The sequence below is a fragment of the Pelophylax lessonae genome (assembly GCF_965119305.1).
Source record: "Pelophylax lessonae genome assembly, chromosome: 2".
Taxonomy (NCBI): Eukaryota; Metazoa; Chordata; class Amphibia; order Anura; family Ranidae; genus Pelophylax; species Pelophylax lessonae.
Window position 1 is genome coordinate 327,370,766 of NC_138769.1, and position 19,364 is coordinate 327,390,129.

The 19,364-nt window shown below is 46.3% G+C and overlaps 1 protein-coding gene across 6 annotated transcripts in view; it reads left to right on the plus strand.

The window, feature by feature from the left end:
* PUM1 (pumilio RNA binding family member 1) overlaps nucleotides 1-19,364 on the plus strand; it is a 137,418-nt gene that overhangs the window by 20,671 nt on the left and 97,383 nt on the right. For all 6 annotated transcript variants that reach the window (XM_082247703.1, XM_082247704.1, XM_082247705.1 and 3 more), the window contains exon 2: nucleotides 14,250-14,626. In XM_082247703.1, the coding sequence (XP_082103829.1) occupies nucleotides 14,261-14,626 (366 nt within the window). In that variant the 5' untranslated portion in view covers nucleotides 14,250-14,260. The remainder of the gene's footprint in view (nucleotides 1-14,249; nucleotides 14,627-19,364) is intronic.

The following is a 19,364-nucleotide window of genomic DNA, read 5'->3' on the forward strand; positions in this document are numbered from 1 at the left end:
TTATTCTCGCCAATGAAGTTAAAGTGGTTGTAAACCCACTTTAAAGTCTTTTACCTATAGGTGCTATAAATATCTCCTAAACATGCACCGTTTAGGAGATATTTACAGTGCATGCAGCTGATGAAGTCATCGGCACATGCGCTCTGAAGGAACGGCCACCCGTGCCGTCCCTTCAGAGCCCTATGCCGTGAACGGCGGCTCCCGCGCGCATGCGCAGGAGTGATGTAATCGCGCCTCCGGCCAATCAGATAACTGGAGAACGCGAACAAGGAAGCAGGATGGCCGAACATGTCGGCCGTCTGTCACTGAGGGGGCGACACTGCGGGGGCTTCCTTTTTAAGGTATTTCATAATGAGCTAGTATGGGATGCATACTAGCTCATCATGCCTTTTTGTCTTTACAGGTTTTTTTTTACTTCCTCTTTGATTAATGCCCAAGAGCTTGAAGACTGTAAAAGCTCCTAAAAACTTTGTAGAAGCTTTAGACACTTTTACAAGTGTCAGGCTTTTTTTTTTTTTTCCTTTAGCAAAAATGCTTCAAGCTTCTAGGAGAGTTAATGTCTTATGTGAATGAGGCCTGTATGAGATTCTAAAGTGTTTGGGTATTTTTTTTTTTAATAAATAGGTTATTCTCATCTGCTCTGTGCAACGGTATTGCCATCTTCTTCTGCACTTCTGGCAGTTCTCCACCAGCGCTATCGGCTTCTCCCTGCTCCGGGTGCCTCCTTTGCAAGCTGCCTGCTAAGAAGGCACTTGTACCGGGCTGTGTGCCTATAGACGCACACAGTGCCTAGTTGGCTACACCCCCACCCACTTCTCACAGAAGTTTGACTGGCAGAAGCAGGAGCTTCCACTGTGGTGGAAGTGAAGGGAGCCAGAGGCAACACAAGTGGTGGCAAGAGCCAGGTAAGTACAGATAGTGAGGTGTTTTTTTTTTTTGTTACCTTGATATCTTCTCTGCAGACTTTAGAACCACTTTAAGGTGTTCAGCTAACCTTGAGAGCTTGATGAATCCTGTGCAGGGAAAAAATTGAGCTGTTTTGACTTTGGGAATATATGAAGTAATATTTTTCACTATCCATTTTATAGGTGACAGAAAGGAAGGAATAATTCAAAAATTGACAGCGGTCACCCAACAGGAGGTGAGGAATCTCCCAATTTGGACACCTGTTTAGCTGTCAGAGTAAAGGAAGGGGACATTTTAATTTTCTTTCTTTGATGCTTTTCACTTCCTGTCATATCTCCATGGCAGATAAAATGCATCAGCAGTTTGAGGAAGACAAAAGCTAATTCTGTGTTTTAAACCTTCCTTAAATAGCAGATTCCTGTAGTGTAGAAACAAGTCTGAAATGGAAGCTGGCAGCAGTACTGTGATGAACATGTGACAGGTCCTCACTTCTTACTGGACGGTTTCCTGGCATAGGAGAACTAGGCAGCCCTCAGCCAAAGAGGGTGCCAGGGTCAATTGAGATGTAAAAATCCTATATCTACTGGATGGATGATACTGTCCTGCTCACACTATTGCTTAAACATGTCCGTCTTTAATTTTACCCCTCCACCTGCCTTTACTTTTACAGTGCATGTGGCTAGTTTATACTGCAGATGTTTGCTAATGCAAGACATTGTTACTTCAGTAGGCAGCATCAGAAATTGGACTTGATCAATTTTTTTTACATTACGTTTGCTTAAAGCCCAACTATGGGAATCCTGCATGAAGGTAAAAATGTCCCACTACTTGCTTGCTTGCACCACTCGAGTGTTTCAACCCCCCAAATGCCTTCCTGAATCATCTCTCAATGCATTGCTTTGCCCATCTGCAGTACAGTTGCTTTCTCTCTCTCTTCCTCTTATCACAGGGCTCGCTAAGAGCAGTGGGAGTCATTGGCTTCTGCTGCTATCAGTCAAATCCTGTGATGGGAGGGGAGTGGCAAAGCATGCTGTGTGTGTGTTTATGGATGTGCACAGACTGGCTCAGGAGTGAATCTGCATGGGTACCCCCTCATCGGCACTCACAGGGGAGGAAAAGCAGAGACTGCCAGCAGGGGACCCCGGGAAAGGAGGAAAGCAGCCTGTTTGTGCATTACCATTGCACAGAAGAGGTAAATAAAACATGAAAAAAGAACCGCTTTGGGTGCCAGTGTCAATTGAGATGTTGCATGTTTTATTTAAAAAAATGTTGTGCCTGCAGTTGAGCTTTTATTGCATTTTTTTATGTTTTAAAAAAAAAACGAAGAAAGTGTCAGTACACGTTAAAAAAAAGACTGTTTGATAATAAAAAGCAATGCTCCTAGGGATCTGTTAGTTGTTTTGTAGCTAATCCTATATATTTTATACTAGAGCTGCACGATTATCATAAAAAAAAAATCACGATCTCGATTCACCCCCCCCGATCTTAAAACGGCATTTCCTTGATTCATACAGAGCCGCTCTGGCAAATATTTATCACAATTGCCAAAGCTGGGAGATCACTGTTAACACAATGTTTTACAATGTATCATTTTGTTCTTTTAGATCAAAGGAATAAACTGCTATCTGTAAGGCTTGGTTCACATTGGGGGTGGCTTCAGAGTCGCCCCCAAAGTAGTGCAGGAACCTTTTCTAAGTTGGAGCGGCTTGAGTTGCTCCAATTAGAGCGGTTCCATTGCACTGAATGGAGTGCGACTAAGTTGCCCGACAAGTTGCCCCACTGTGAACCCAGGCTAAGTGAGGGCAATTTAACCTCTTAAAGACCAAGCCTTTTTCTGACACTTGTTGCTTTCAAGTTAAAATCAGTATTTTGTTCATTGATGGACACAGCTCCTGATCTTAATAACTATTATCAGGTTTCGTACGGTCATTCAATTCCTGGAAAAGTCATGGGATTTTGAAATGGCACTTTCCAGGCCTGGGAAAGTTTTGGAAAATGACTAAACCCCACAAGGTTTTGGAAAAGTCATGGAATTAAGAAAGGCTCCACTGTGGAGCAGATGCTTAATAATTTTATTGACACATTTTACATGGTGTAAGCGTCTTATCTGCATAGGAGGTTTGCGTCCTTCTGGGTCCGCGGTTTTTCCCTGAGACTGGCCAGCAGCAGCCAAGAGATGACACTAGAGAACCAATCGGGGATCGAGGCAGCGGTGAAGCGCATAGTCACTGGAGGGCCGCATGAACGTGATGATGCGGGGGCGCAGTAACTGGTTTCGGAGCACGCAGTGACTATGCGCTTCACCGCTACCTCGATCAGAAGTGAGTCCCTGATTGGTTTTCTAGTGTCATCTCTTGGCTGCTGCTGGCAAGTCTCAGGAAAAAACCGCGGACCCATGGCGCCTTTCTGTCTTTTCTGCCTGTTCGTGGGACTTCGGCCTACAAAGAGTAAGCACCGCATATTTGTGCAATCTGTGCCATCCACAAGTCCAGCTGCACCTTCATGACTGCATAAACTGAAGCTTTATCCCCAAGCAGGAGCGCCCATGAATCTTCTTTCTCCAGTAGACTAATATAAGAGTAAGCGCCGCATTTGTGCATCTGTGCCATCCATACCAGTCCGGCTGCACCTCCATCATGACTGCCTGAACTGAAGCTTTATCCCCAAGCAGGAGCGCCCATCAATCTTCTTTCTCCAGTATATTGGTCAAATTACAATAGTTAACTTTATGGGGGTAACGCAGTTTCAGCTAATGTTAGTGTGTAGCAATGCCAGGGAAATGCAGCTTTAAAAATGTATGGCTTCATGATGAAATGTATGAGAGGTGGCTGGAGAAAGATCAGGACCCAGGTCGTGCTAACAGCCCATTCACATTGATCTGACTTGGACCGCGACTTGTCAGGCTGACAAGTCGCGGTCCGTCACGTCCCATAGTGTAGTACTGGAACCGTTCTAATAGGAGCGACTTGTGTCGCTCCAACTTAGAAAAAGGGTCCTGTACTACTTCGGGGCGACCTGGAGCGACTTGCATAGATATTATTTATGAAGTCCGTGCAAGTTGTGCCGAAGTCGCGGTGCACGTGACTTCACAGGTCGCTCCCTAAGTCGGATCGCCATAGTGTGAACCGAGTCTAAATGTACAGTGTGTCGTAAAACGTTTGACATTTTGAACATGGGAGAGGCAGCGCTGTCTAGCCACGCTAAAAGTGCAAAGCACCAGTCTGCAGCTGCGTGCTCGACAGCTTCCAATCAGATCGATGGTTTTTTCACCCGTGTGCCTGAAGTGACACCGGCTCCCAGCTTACTTGAAGTCATGGAATTTTATTGGTAAAAATGTGTATGAACCCTGTATTATGTTACACTGGTCCCTACAGGAGTAGTACACTAGGCAGAAAAAGAATAATCCCTCTCCCTGCTAAAGGGAATTTTTTTTTTCTGCCTAGTCAGGAGTAAGGACCTAGTTCCTTGCTGGGATTTCTGGTCCTGGCAATTTTTTTTTTGTTTCCTGTGAGATCTACAATTAAGTGCTGGACTGGGCGACGGGCTGGATTATCTAGATCCAGTGGTCAACCCAGTCTGGCCAGCGAGTGCGCACAGACCTCAGCTCCATGGTAGGTCGGCCCCATGGGCGGGGGGGCTGGCCTGCAAATTAAATGCGTCACGCGGTCACTTGACCGGGTCTCGGCACAAGTCGCAACGTTCCTCCTGGCTGACAGCCCCCAATTTTGATGGCGAGGGGTTCCTCCTACCCGCCAGGCACCCCCTTCATCTGTCCCCTATCCTACACCCCCCTCTCCACTTATGCTGGGGCTGTGTGGATGGTCTGATCCACCTCCTGGGGTGGAGGCAGGGCGGTATGCTGGCGATTGGGGCCAGGGGGGTGTGCCGCTGGCGACCTGGTGGGGGGGGGGGCTCCTGCCAAGGCCCCTGTCCTGCCTGGGCCGGTCTTCGAGGCCTAGGTTCCCTCCTGGGTCCCAGGGAGCCTTGTGGTGCTGCCATTTTACTGTAGACTGTGTTTCTATGCATGGCGGCCATTTTGCAGTGGTTTGCCATGGAAAATAGCAGCGGCCATGACAGTGGAGCCCTGTGGGCGGTGATTTCAGCAGTGGAGCTTCTCCTCATCCCCTGGTGCGGACTCCTGTATCCTTTCATTTCCTGATCTCCACACGTAGAGTGCAGATTATCCTGGTGGCTGTAGGTGCCTGTTTCTGCTGGGTAGTGTCTAGTGGGGTTCTCTCCCTCTGCTGATGATCACTTGGTGCTTGTGCCTGGCGACCGGGTGGTGCTTTCAACACGGGGGGGGGGTTGTCCCTTTGCAGTGTGTTTACACTTTTTGTGGGGTCCACATGGTGACTCATAGTCTTTTGGAGCACATCTCCCCACCTTGCCCCCTCTCTGAGGCCGCGGGGCCCTCTGGGTCCCAACCATACATTGATGCACTGATGACCATCCTGGAGTCCTTTGTGTCCTGTGTGGAGGTGGTTTTCCGGCGGCGGGCTAGCAAAAAACACCCCCTGCCTCATCTGTCTCATCGGATCCTGAATCTGATTCGGCCACCGCGGACGTGGGTCACTGCGCTGGGTATGCAACCATGCACCCTGAATCGTCTGATAGTGAGGATGATTCCTCCACATCTGTAACCGTGCACGAAAAGGCACTGGTTGACGCACTGATTGTATCTGTGCATGAGACCTTGAAGATGAAGGACGCAGCTCCTACTGAGGCGCAGGTACCCTTTGGCACTCTCAAGCCATCCAGAGCAGTAGAGGTGTTTCCTTTCCCTGCCTATTTTGACAAAATTGTTGCTAAAGAGTGAGGGCGACCAAAGCGTCCCCATGGGGTCCCTAAGCGCTTTTCTAGGCGTTACCCCTATGAGGAGCCCCTTATTAAGAAGTGGACTGTCCACCGGTGGTGGACTCTCCGGTTTCCAGATTGAACAAGGCAACCATGATTCCGGTTGAAGAGTCCCTGGCCTTTAAGGATCCGGCTGACAGGAAGGCGAAGGCTGTGGCCTGCCATATGTTCACATCTGGCTGGTTCAGCACTGAGGCCGGTATTCATACCCACCAAGTGGGCTAAGCTTTTACGCCTTGATCTGGAGGGAGAACAGCTCCCCCAGCCTTTGCTGAGCTGCCAGACCAGCTAATCCAGTGACTGCAGTTTGTCTGTGATGCCTCTTTGGATGCGGCTCCCCTAGTGGCTCGGCTCTCTGTTTCGGCAGTGGTCCTTCGGCGTGTCTTTTGGCCTAAATGCTGGTCTGCGGACCAGACTTCTAAAAAGGTCTTGACCTCCCCTTTCAAGGAGGTCGCCTGTTTGGGGCTACCCTGAATGATGACATTAAAGGTCTCAGAGGGGGAAAGAGGATCCAAACTAACCTGGTCTGGCAAGCCGAGGGCAGGCTTCTCCAGACCCATGGAAAAGGCTCCTTCAGCATGAAGGTGTGCCCTCACCCGTAGTCGTTCGGTCCGGCTACAAGATCGAGTCTTGTCCCCCAGCAAGGTTGTTTCCTTCCACCTTGCACCGGTCCCCCGGACTACTTACAAGGTCTATTTGGGGCAGTACAAGACCTGTTACTTCAAAGGGTGATTGTCCAGTTCCGACTTCGGAACGGTTTCAGGGCTTTTACTTAAACCTGTTTACAGTTCCCAGGAAGGAAGGCAAGGTGCGTCCAATCCTGGACCTCACCATTCGCACGGTGGTGGCATCCCTGTATTGGGGATTTTATTGCCTCTGTCGACCTCAAGGATGCTTACCTTTTACATGTGACGGTCACCAGCACTTCCTCCGCTTTGCCGTGGGAGACGAGCATTATCAGTTTGTGGCGTTTCCCTCTGGTCTCACCTCTGCTCCTCAGGTCTTCACAAAAGTGTTAGCACCTGTCCTAGCATTGTTATACCAATGGAGGATCGACCTCCTTACTCGTCCCCTACTGCTCTGGTGGAAAACCTGTAAATCACCATACGAACTCGAGGGACATACGAGGGAGTTCGGCTGAATTCTGAATTTTCAGAAGTCTGCTCTGGTTCCGTCCAGAGCTGAACTATCTGGGTCTGACTCTGGACTCAGCCTTAGCCAGAGTGCTCCTTCCTCTGGACAAACTCCAGCAATTGGAGGCTGCAATTCATCTCCTGCTGTCCAGCAGATGGTCCTCCCTCTGGACTTGCATGCGGCTGCTGGGACTGATGGTGTCTGCCTTCGAGGCAGTTCTGTTTGCACAATTCCATGCGAGGTCCCTGCAAGGGTGATTCTGGCCAGATGGGACAAGACTCCACAGTCTATGGACAATCAGATCCGGCTGAGCCGGGGAACGAAGGATTCCCTGATCTGGTGGCTTCGTTCCCTGGCGCTTCGACTGGGCAAATCCTTCCTCCCCTTGTATTGAACAGTGGTCACCACAGATGCCAGCCTGTCCGGCTGGGGAGGCGTCCTCGGCAACAATTTCTGCTCGGAATTTGGACACTGGAAGAGTCCAGACTACCGATCAATGTCTTGGAACTTCGACCGATCATACTGTGTCTAGACCGTTGGACGGATCGTCTTCAGAGATGTCCAGTGCGCGTTCAATCAGACAATGTGACAGCCGTGGCTTATCCCAATCACCAAGGGGGCACATAAAGTGTCCTGGCAGCTCTGGAGTGGTCCCTTCATCCCGGTGTTTCATCAGTTGTGTCTCCAGTGGGGCATCCCCGAGGTAGATCCATCTCGGCTCAACAGAAAGATGCAGAGGTTTGTGGCTCGGTCGCGGGATCCTCTGGTGGTTGCCACAGATGCGCTGGTGGTGACAGTATCAGTATCGCCTGATTTACGCCTTCCCTCATCAGAAGCTTCTGATGACTTCTACGCAGGCTCAAGGCAGAAGGGAGCCCGGTCATTTAAATGGCTCCAGCCTGGCCTCGCCGGGCTTGGTACGCGGATCTGGTGCGGCTGGTCACCGACGTTCCTTGAAAGCTTTCTCTTGGAGAGGATCTGCTGTCCCAAGAACCAATCTTCCATCCTGCTTTACAGTCGCTGGCTTGGCTGTTGAATGCCAGGTGCTGATGGATAGAGGTTTATCTGGGTTGGTGATTCCAACGCTGTTAAAAGCTAGAAGATCTACTTCTAGGAAGATCTATCATCGTACGTGGAAGACGTACATTGGGTGGTGTGAGTATCTTGAGGTCCATGTTCGCTCCTTCTGGATCTTGACCTTCCTTCAATGGGGTGGTTGAACAGAAATTTGCCTTGAGTTCCATCCAAGGGCAGGTGTTGGCTTTGCTGGTCGTCTTCCATTGACCCTTGGCCACACACTCTCTAGTGCGTACCTTTCTTCATGGTGTCCGACATTTGGTTCCTCCAGTGTGGGCTCCGTTGCTGCCCTGGGACCTTAATTTTGGTGCTTTTGGTCCTCCAGAAGCCTCCCTTTGAGAATCTTCGTTCACGCATGGGCCTCGGAAGGGGTTGTCCACTTCCTCTGTGACCATTTCTAGATGGATCAGACAGACGGCTATTCAGGCCTTTTCCATCAGGGTTCAGGTTCCTCCTTTCCCTGTCAAGGCGCTGGGCCTTCTGTCATCAGGCGTTAGTGATGCAGGTTTGCAGAGCGGCCACCTGTTCGTCGGTGCACACTTTCACAAAGTTCTAAGAGGTGGATGTGTTGGTATCTGCGGATGCTTCTTTAGGCTGCAAGGTTTTGCAGGATGCTATTTAGAGGACTTGATCCTCTTTTGAGTGTGTGTGTGCGTTTTTTTTTTTTTTTTTTTTTTTTTGGGCTTCAGTTGTTTTGGTTGAGCGCTTGTTGCCTGGTTGGCTATGGTTTAACCTGGGGAATTTTTTTTTGCTAAAACCCTCATGTTTAACACTGCTTTGGGACTTCCAAATGGTTATGAAGATCAGGATGATCGATGAACAAAAGAGAAAATAGGATTTTTGACTTACCAGAAATCCATTTCCTGTGTATATGTATATGTGTATGTGTGTGTATATATGTGTATATATATATATATATATATATATATATATATATATATATATATATATATATATATATATATATATATATATATATAATATGATATGTGTGTGTATATATATATATATATATATATATATATATATATATATATATATATATATATATATATATATATAATACACACACACTTTTTTTTTTTTTTTTTCTTTTTTACCATTTGCGCTACTTTCCCTTACAATTCAGCCTCCCCAAAAGGGATGCCACATTTTATTCTGAAGTCTGTACTTTTGTTAGGCTATGTATGTGGTTTAAGCTGAACTCCAGGCAATCTGCAAGAAATTCATTTGTAATAGATATGTGGAAGATGTTTCAGCTGCCAAAAGAAATGTGTTCTGTCCATCCGTTCTGAGGTTTACACAGCCTTACCGGACAGCGCAGGCAGGTTCTTTCCACTAGTGGCATTAAAGAAAGCTTATTTTTATTGAATTTAGAACTACATTATTCCATTGGGAGCTTACACAAGGATTGTTCTCAGGTGAAGGCAGCAGTGAATGTTAGCAGCTGGAGTGCCCACATCATTGCCTTTTACAAACTGGAGTACTGGGACAGTCATTGAGGCAGTGTCAGGGGTTTGTGAGTATGAGACTTTTTCTTATAACCATTGTAGGGGATTTCTAGGAAATATCCAAACCTTTTGCTATTAAAAAATGTTAGTAGTTCTTATCTGGTGACAAATTTAGCATTGATTAGAGGATTCAAATTGTGTAATGCATCATAGACTGATGTTATTGCAAGTGTATGCTTGCACAGTTCTGCATCTTTTTGACTTGCTTTGGTAAGTTAGATATGGACTTCTAGCTTGTTGGATATGGAATCTTGCTGGTTCAATGGCCTTGTTGCCTTGAGTGTGACCTGCAAGGGTGATGTTAGATTTCTAGGGTGACAAAGGTAAATTCATGTGAGGTTTTATCTTCACGTTAACAGACGTCTCATAGACTGGCCCCCTCCCTCCCAACCAAAGCCACATTAGCCCAAGTGCGTCAGCTAGAGATTTATTGAAGCTTTGGATTACTGACGTATGTGCAGTGGGCTCCTGTGTTAACTCTACTTTTAGGTTAATTGTTTGAGTCTTGTCCAGGTAGGGGTTGAGATGAGAACAGAGGAAATGTTAGTGGATTCAACTTTTCTGGATGGTACGTCCAATAAAAGACTGGACTTTTGTAGCTTTTGCAACTTTTAAAAAGACAGGTATGTCGGATTCAACTGAAACCGTGGCCCATATAGTGCAAATATTATCAAAGGGACCGCCTACTGTCTGCGAAGGGCCATACCTTCAACATTAAAAAAAAGTAGGTATTTAACAATATAATTGCAGCTAACAACATTTTTTCCCAAAGAAAGGGCAATAAAATTTTCCCTAAAGTATTTACCTGCAAAACAATGTAAGGAATGGTAGCCTTCATTAACTGGCGAAAAACTGGGACCTCATTCACTTAAAGTGATTGTAAGCGATCACTTTGTAAAACAACCCATTCAGTTTAAAATGGAGATGAAAAGTAAACATTTGTGTATAGATAGTATGTATGTACAAAAAAAAATTAAAGGAACACTTTTTAATCAGAGTATAGCATCAAGGCGAATAAACTCCCGGGCTATTGATCTGGTCAGTTAAGTAGCAAGAGGGGGTTGTTAATAATTTTCTGCTGCTTTGGTGTTAATGAAATTAACAAGTACACTAGATGGGACTGTTTCACTAGTTTTGCATTTGGCTGCAGTCAGTGTCACTACTGGAAGCATGAGACGATACCTGGAACCTATAGAGGTTGCACAGGCAGTCCAACTCCTCCAGGATGGCACATCAATACGTGCCATTGCCAGAAGGTTTTCTGTGTCTCCCAGTCTCGAAAGAATGAATGAGATTCCAGGAGACAGGACCTGTAGCTGCTCCTTTGTGCAAGGAGGAACAAGATGAGCACTGCCAGAGCCCTACAAAATGACCTTCAGCAGGCCACAGGTGTGAATGTCTCTGACCAAACAATCGGAAACCAGACTTCATGAGCATGGCTTGAGGGCCCAACGTCCTAGTGGGCCTTGTGCTCACTGCCCTGCACCGTGGAGCTTGATTGATTGGCATTTGCCATTGAACACCAGAATTAGCAGGTCCGCCACTGGCACCCTGTGCTTTTCACAGATGTAAGCAGGTTCACCCCGAGCACATGTAACAGATGTGAAAGGGTCTGGAGAATCCATGGACAACATTATGCTGCCTGTAACATTGTTCAGCATGACCAGTTTGGTGATGGGTCAGTAATGGTCTGGAAGGCATATCCATGGAGGGGCGCACAGACCGCTAAAGGCTAGACAATGGCACTCTTACGGTCATTAGGTGTCGGAATGAAATCCTTGAACCCATTGTCAAAACCTACGCTGATGCAGTGGGTCTTGGATTCCTCCTGGTGCATGACAACGCCCTGAGTATGCAGCCAGTTCCTGGAGGATAAAGGAATTGAGATCATTGAACCCCACCCCCACCCTTGCCTAACCTAAATCCAATAGATTACCTCTGGGACATTATATTTGGGTCCATCAGATGCCGCCAGGTTGCACCTCAGTCTGTTCAGGAGCTCAGTGATAGCCTGGTCCAGATTTGGGAGTAAAAACCCCAGGACGCCATCCATCGTCTCATTTGGAGCATGCCCTGGCGTTGTCAGACATGCATACAAGCGCGTGGAGACCATACAAACTACTGAGTACTATTCTGAGTTGCTGCAATCAAATTTCAGCAAAATGGACTAGCCTGCTGCATAATTTTTTCACTTTGATTTTTGGGGCGTCTTTGAATTAAGCCCTCTGTAGGTTGGTAATTTTCATTTCCATCGAACAATGTGGCATCCTTTCGTTCCTAACACATTACCCATTCTATATCAGTATAGATATCCAGCATGATATTTTTCCACATTAAGATTTGATGTGTTTTCAAAGTGTTCTTTTAATATTTTTGAGCAGTGTATATATGTGTAAAAATATATTCCCATTTTTGAATGATCACATTCCCTCAGTTCTCAGCTGCATCAGAGCTGGGTGGAGGAGAAACACTAGTACACAACACTGATCTTCCCAGTTAAGGCTGTGCAGGGGAGGTGGTGTGTCAGAACAAGTCTGATCATTGGAGCAGAGCAGTCTGAGTTCCCAGCATAGCTAGAGAATTGACCACGGTATGTTCTCCGGCTTAGGCCTCATGCACACTGGACGTTTTTACAGCCGCTGTTTTTGGCTTTAGGCGTCTTTTTTCTGCAGCCAGTAAACTTCCCAGCATGTTATCCTGTGTGTCCATGCACACATAGGCGTTTATCAGCGTTTAAACTAGTGTGTTTGAAAAGGAGGTGTTCAGCTGTAAAAATGCCCGAACGCTGAAAACCGATTAAACGCTAAAAAACGTGGCTATTCTGCGTTTGAGCGTTTTTTTAGCCATAAACAGTTGTGGGGGTATAGTTTTACTAAAAAACACTACTGCAAAAACACTGCAAAACTCATTCTACAGCTTTCTGCAGCGAACGCTACTGGAGTTTTTATAAGGTCCAGTTTGCATGAGGCCTTAGTGTGGTCAGTTTTTAACAGGGAAGCAGAGGGACTGGCAGGAACACCAGGGATTTCACATGAAGGAAGCAATACAAAGAGAAAAGGATACATTTTCATGCAAGTACATGGTACAGCAGGCACATATCTGGAATATGAAATGTTGGGGTAACAAACTTAAGTGCATATCTGGCCAAAATGGGGGTCCCGCCTCCTCTGCCGAGACGTGCGACGTCTGTCATAGGCGGGACTTCCGATGATTGCGCTCGCTCATTCTCCCTTCTCCTCGGCCCAGCCCGCCCCCTTCTGCTCTTATGGAAGCTCGTCCTTCCTTCTCCTCGGCCGGCCCACCCCTTCTGCTCTCGGCGCTGCTTCCTGGCCTTTTTTAAAAAACCGATTCGGATAGTTCCGATGACGCTTGCGAGGCTGCATATATTGACACTGCGCTTGCGAGGCTGCATATCAAAGCTGTTTGTTTTAAATTTAAGCTTTTTTCCTGAAATTTCTCCAAATATTGAGGTGCGTGTTATACGCCGATAAATATGGTATGTATTTCACTGTGTTTTGGCTATGTAAAAATGCTGCAAATACAGAAAAACACTTTTATTCTGACAGAACTCCAGTGAGCCCCCTAACTTCTATTTGTTTGCTGCCAGTAGAGTACTTCTGCTACACTAAAATCCCAAGCAGTGTTATCAGACCTGTGTAGTTCTCCCCTTGGACTTAAAGGGGTTGTAAAGTCAGAAGGTTTTTTATCTTAATGCATTCTGTGCATTAAGATAGAAATCATTCTGTGTGCAGCAGCCCCCTCAGATCCCCTAATAGTTGCCTGAGTCTTCTCTCTATCCAGCGAAGTCCACCAGTGTCTCAGTTGTCCGGGATTCTCTCTCCTGATTGGCTGAGACACCGCAGAGGTGCCATTGGCTTCCGCTGCTGTCAAACTCAGCCAATCAGGATGGGGGGGGGGGGGGCTAAGCGGCAGCTTCATGTCTGAATGGATACTTGGAGCTGCAGCTCATCTTGGGTGCACCATAGCAAGCTGCTTGTGTGGGGGCACTTAACAGGAGGGAGGGACCAGGAACTCCAGCCCGGAACCCAAGAAGAGGAGGTTTGGGGCTGCCCTGTGCAAAACCACTTCACAGAGGAGGTAAGTATAACATGTTAATTTAATAGAAAAAAAATGAGACTTTTACAATCACTTTAAGAGCACCTCCCCCTTATTATAGAGATGAAAGGGAGGTTGTTCTGTAGTCTACAAAAGTAGAACTTGTCGGGGCTTACAGCTTTGTGTGGGCTGTTGCCGCCATGTTAGGAGCTTGCAGTACTTGCAGCATTTATAATATTTTAAGAGCCAGGACATAGAAAAATGCACATTTTAGAGATTTAGGTCCCTTTCACATGGATGGTTTAGCCATGTTTGCCTGGCAGTTTTTCAGACGGGCCTGAGCAGAAGCCTCATTTTAGTCCTATGGGTGGCGTTGTGTCCACGTACATCAAACTACCCCAGAGTCCGGCCAGATCCGAAAAATCAAAAAAACTGGAAATCGTTGGTGTCGTCTTTTTTTTTTTTTTTTTATCTTCTGATTCAGCAGGGGATCTCTCCTAATATCTCTTTTGCTGATCAGACCGGAAGCCACCCCTGTAAAAGGAACCTTATTGAACACGTTTTTTTTTTTTTTTTTTTTTCCCCCCGCAAAAAAATTCTAAATACTACTGTTATTGAGCCTTTGTGTTCTAGGATAGGTGGGTTTTATGTACGGTTTTGGTGCTGCAATTACCCTGTTAATTCAATTTGATTTCCTTCTAATTTTTTTAGGCGTTGGTGGAATGAGCGTTGCATGTGTCTTGAAGAGGAAAACAGTTCTCTGGCAGGACTCCTTCAGCCCCCACCTGAAACAGTACACAGAAGGTACCCTTAACCACAACATGCCCGTGGTCCTGACATCTGGACCTGTGGGCCAGCAGCAGCCACCACAGCATCCAAATCATTCTACACTGGCTACAGGACCCCATGCCAGCCCTGTGGGTAGCTCAATGGGAGTGGCTGGGCGCTCGCAAGATGATGCAATGGTGGATTACTTCTTTCAAAGACAACACGGAGAACAGTTAGGGGGAGGCGGAAGTGGTGGTGGTGGTTACAACAACAGCAAGCATCGTTGGCCCACTGGAGATAATATACATGCGGAACATCAGGTAAGCAAACATGTTAGTAATAGATTTTATGAAACGTTTATGCTTTTTTAGGGCTGGACAGTTACTGTGAACTTGGGTGCCAGTGTGCATAAAAATTCAGGGAAAAATTACAGGGTCTGTTTAAAGCCCCCACCCCAGTTATACTCTGGTACACACACTCTCTTACTGCTACTGCCGTTACAGTTGCCACAATAAACCCTGGAACTTCTGTTTCTATATCTCCTAACCCTGTGCTAGTGACCAAGTTACTAGGTCCGGGCGCTATATCATTACAGATGGGGTGATGTAATCCCCCTCTGTAATATCTGACAACTTGTGTTTTGCAGTGGCTGCTACATAGGAGCATGGGAACCACTGTGGAGGCGAGTATAACTGGGTTGAGGAATCACCCAGGTGACAGGGTCTCTTGAAAATGGACATCTAGTAGTTTTTTAAAAACTTTGCTGGCCTTTAGTTTAGTATAATTCACTCCTTTCTGCATTTAGATAAGCTTGTCAGATTCATAGTGGTACTTAAAAGGGATGTATTGCTACAATGACCTTTCTTTTTAGATGTCTGTGTGCACCACATCTTAGAAAGATCTTACATGAAAACTAACATTACACAGTAGCATTAATGGCACACCACCCCACACCTTCCAGTTGTAACAATGTAATAAAGATGTTTATCATAGTAATGGGCCACTAGGAAGACGTTTTAGCATATAGGCCGCTCTTGAGATTACTAACGGATGTCCATGTTTAGACCATGCTGAAATAGGAGATACCTATGGCTCTCCAGAAAACAGCTAATATGATGTGTCTGTAGTAAGTGATTAGTCCTGTTACCATTTAAGGTTCTGTTCTTAAAAATAAATATATACACAGAACTGCATGTGTGAATGAAAAAGGAGTTGCATAGAGAAGTTAGAATTTTCAGATCTTTATCATACAGTACAGGACACAAGCTCGATATTCCTAGACCCTGGTTATAGGCTGGTACCTTCAGTTGATTGGAAACTAGTAAAGCTTTTGAGGATACCCCTGCTGTGCACTCCCCTTATGGAGAATTCACTCTTATCTTAACTAGTTGAATATTTTTTTTTTTTTTTTTGTAAAGTTTTTTTATTAAAGATTTTTCAACTGTAAATACACACAAAAAACATTACAATATACCTAAATGAAAACCGAAAATACAAAAATAGGAGGAGGGGGGGGGGAACAAAACCAAGAACTGCAGCAAAAGGTAACCGGGTATATGAGGATGTACCCATGGCTAGTGGAGTGCAATCCTCATATTAAACAGTACCTTCCCTTTATCCCTCCCTAGGCTCCGTTGGCCTTTTTTTTGAGTTGTCTATGCTGCAATGTTTTCCATTGACCTGTTATATATTCCCTGCTCCTTTTTACTGACATTGCCTGTACCTTTGCTATGTGTTCTTAATTTATAAATAAACACCTTTTTTAAAAAAAAAAAAACAGTACCTTAATATTTTACTTGGGATAATCAACTGTTTGCTGTCTTCTAAAACCATAGAATCCATTAATTCAAATCAGTGCAATCTTGGTAAAACCTTGGACCCAGACCCCACGGACTGTAATATTGCTGCGGGCAGTGGGTCCTGCATGGGCACTGGTGTTGCAACGTGTGTAGTTAGCCTCTGGGTGCTATGCAGATCTAGGACTATGGTCTATCCCAGGGCTCGTCAAAAGCCCAGGCACCAGATCGGTGTGGCAACTAGAAATTGCCTGGAGTTTTGTCAGTCCATTCACTGTGGCAAGGATGCACAATTAATTTCTACATTTTAGAGCTACAGGACTCGGCAGAGATTCAAACAACGTATGGGTAGGCTGAATGTACCAAGTCGATCGATCATTTTGGGTACAACCAGAAAGCCGGGTTTTACCTCCGATTATTGCCAGCGACTGCTATAGCAGTTAGAATTCCTGTAATAACACTAGGAGAGGACAGTGGCCCGGCAGGGGAATTCCTCCCATGGAGCCATTGTGTTTTTCAGAAGGGGGGGGGGTACCGGCCAGTGATTATTGCTAGCGGATATAACAGCCCTTAACAAAAATAAAATTTAACCACTTCCTACCCAAGGACATCATAGGACATCCTGGACTTTGAGTGGGGATATCTGAATGATGCCTGCAGGCATCATTCAGATATCCTCTTTTGCAGCCAGTGTATCCCTTCACCATAAGAACAATCATAGCGGCAGTTCAGCTGCTTGATCGTTCTTACGGCTACGTTCACATGTGGGCGTAGCGGATCACGGGCAGAATCACCGCGATTCGGCCTGCGATCCGGAATCATTGCAAATCGCGCGGCGCCTGTGCCATGCTGCCCGTGATTTGCAATGGCACCCCAAACGCTGTGCGATGTTTCCGCGAGTTCCGCCTGCCGAATCGCAGTAACATCGCGCAAACAAACGCGGGACAAATGACGCACAAAAGAAGCTCCTGTACCTTTTTGGCCGTCATGCGTCCCGCAATTCACTGATCATGCGATCATGCGTTCACTATAGAGAATACTCAGGACCACATGGTCCCTGGCAGTCTCTGACTCTCGGAGGTCTGGGCGCGACGTTATCATGTCATGTTCGGCCTGCCAGTTGTAAATACTGCTGTGATCTAGGCTTCAAAGGCTGAGAGAGTTCGTTTTTTTTTTTTCCAGGCCCACATACGTAAATGACGTTCAAACTACACTTGCGAGTTTTTAGAGCGAGAGCAACAATTCTAGCCCAAGACCTTCTCTGTAATTCTAAACTGGTTTCCTGTAAAAAATTTGAAAGCGTCCCCTATATAGATTTTTAGGTACCAAGTTTGGCGCCATTCCAAAAGAGTGCGCAATTTTAAAGCGGGACATGTTGGGCATCTATTTACTCGACATAACATCTTGGGCTAACTTTAGTGTTTGTTTGTTTTTTTTTGTTTTTTTATGCGTTTAAAAAAAAAATACTGTGTGACATAAAAAGTTGCAACGACCGCCATTTTATTCCCAAGGGTCTCTGCTAAAAAACTATATAATTTTTAGGGGTTTCCGAGTAATTTTCTAGCAAAAAATAATTGTTACATGTAGGAGAGGAGTGTCAAAATAGGCCCTGTATGGAAGTAAAGTCCGGCAGGCTGGTTGTAACCAAGTTGATCAATCGATCGACTTTGTTACATTCTGCCTGCCCATACATGATTCGAATCTCAACTGGTTCCTGCTGAACAGCCCCTAGCAATAAACTCATTTAATGTGTGGCAGGCTGGTTGTACCCAAGTTGATCGATCATTTGAACTAGGGATGCACCGAAATTATCGGCCGAAAATGAGCCTCTCTCATTTCGGCCGATAATGGGTTAACAGTGCCGAAAATAAAATATGGCCGCCGTGGGGAAGGAGGAGGGCACAGCGCAGGGTAGGTTTTAAAAGTCCCGCCTCTGGCCGGCCGTCCGCCTCTCAGTTACGTCCCTACTACAATCTGTGCATTATGAATGGACATACCAGGTCGGGGGGGCGGGGCGAGCGGCCGCTATAGAGAGAACTAATGTGATCCTTCCTGTCAGCTCAGCACGTCTATGTGTGAATGAGAACAGAACTGAGCTGACACCGGGGGCGGGGGGGGGTGGGGCGGGCGGGCGGAGCGGCCGCTATTAGCTGTAACTATGTGAGAGCTTCACTTCACTGACTGACAAGGAAGAGAAGCTCTCACATAGTTACAGCTAATAGCGGCCGCTCCGCCCGCCCGCCCCCCCCCCCCCCCCCCCCGCCCCCGGTGTCAGCTCAGTTCTGTTCTCATTCACACATAGACGTGCTGAGCTGACAGGAAGGATCACATTAGTTCTCTCTATAGCGGCCGCTCGCCCCGCCCCCCGATCTGGTATGTCCATTCATAATGCACAGATTGTAGTAGGGACGTCATTGAGAGGCGGTGCCGCCGGCCAGAGGCGGGACTTTTGAATGCAGGACACCCGAGGAGGAGGACGCTGAGGCAGTGGGAGTGGGGGGAGATGGGGGGGAGCTGAGGCAGCTTACCAATGATATTAGTATTATGCAGCATGAGGGGTTAATGTATTGTCACTGCTGGTCACTCGTCTATTAGTGACCGACCAGTGGCAGGTAATTAACCCCTTTGTGCTGCATTAGTGCAACCAGTATCAGTGTTAATTAACACTGGTTGCACTAATGCAGCACAAAGGGGTTAATTACCTGCCACTGGTCGGTCACTAATAGATGAGTGACCAGCAGTGACAATACATTAACCCCTCACGCTGCATAATACAAATACCATTGGTAATTAAACCTATTGCCAACCCATCACAGTACATATACTGTGACAGGGTGGCAGCGACAGGTGTACGTCGCTGCCTGTTTTTGGTGTATGCCCCTGTTCTATCCATTTTAAAAAATTTTTGGGGGAAAAAGTCATTTTCGGTTTCGGTTTTCGGCCAAGGGCATCCTGCATTTTCGGTTTCGGTCCAAAATTTTCATTTCGGTGCATCCCTAATTTGAACTGTTTGGCTGGCCTTAGAGGGGAATTCATCCTCACTTTGAGAAAGTTCCTTCCTGTAGCATCTCTGGGAAAGGAAGTGAAAGTCTATACATAAATCACCATTAAGCATCTTATATTTATAGGCATCAGAAACAAGAATTTCCTACAATAACTCTGCCACCTCCTGCCAGGATCTTGAAAATGTGGCTCTGTCAAGTAACCTAACGGTGCAATTATGTCTATGTAACAATCCTCTGAGAGTGCCTCATCATCGTTT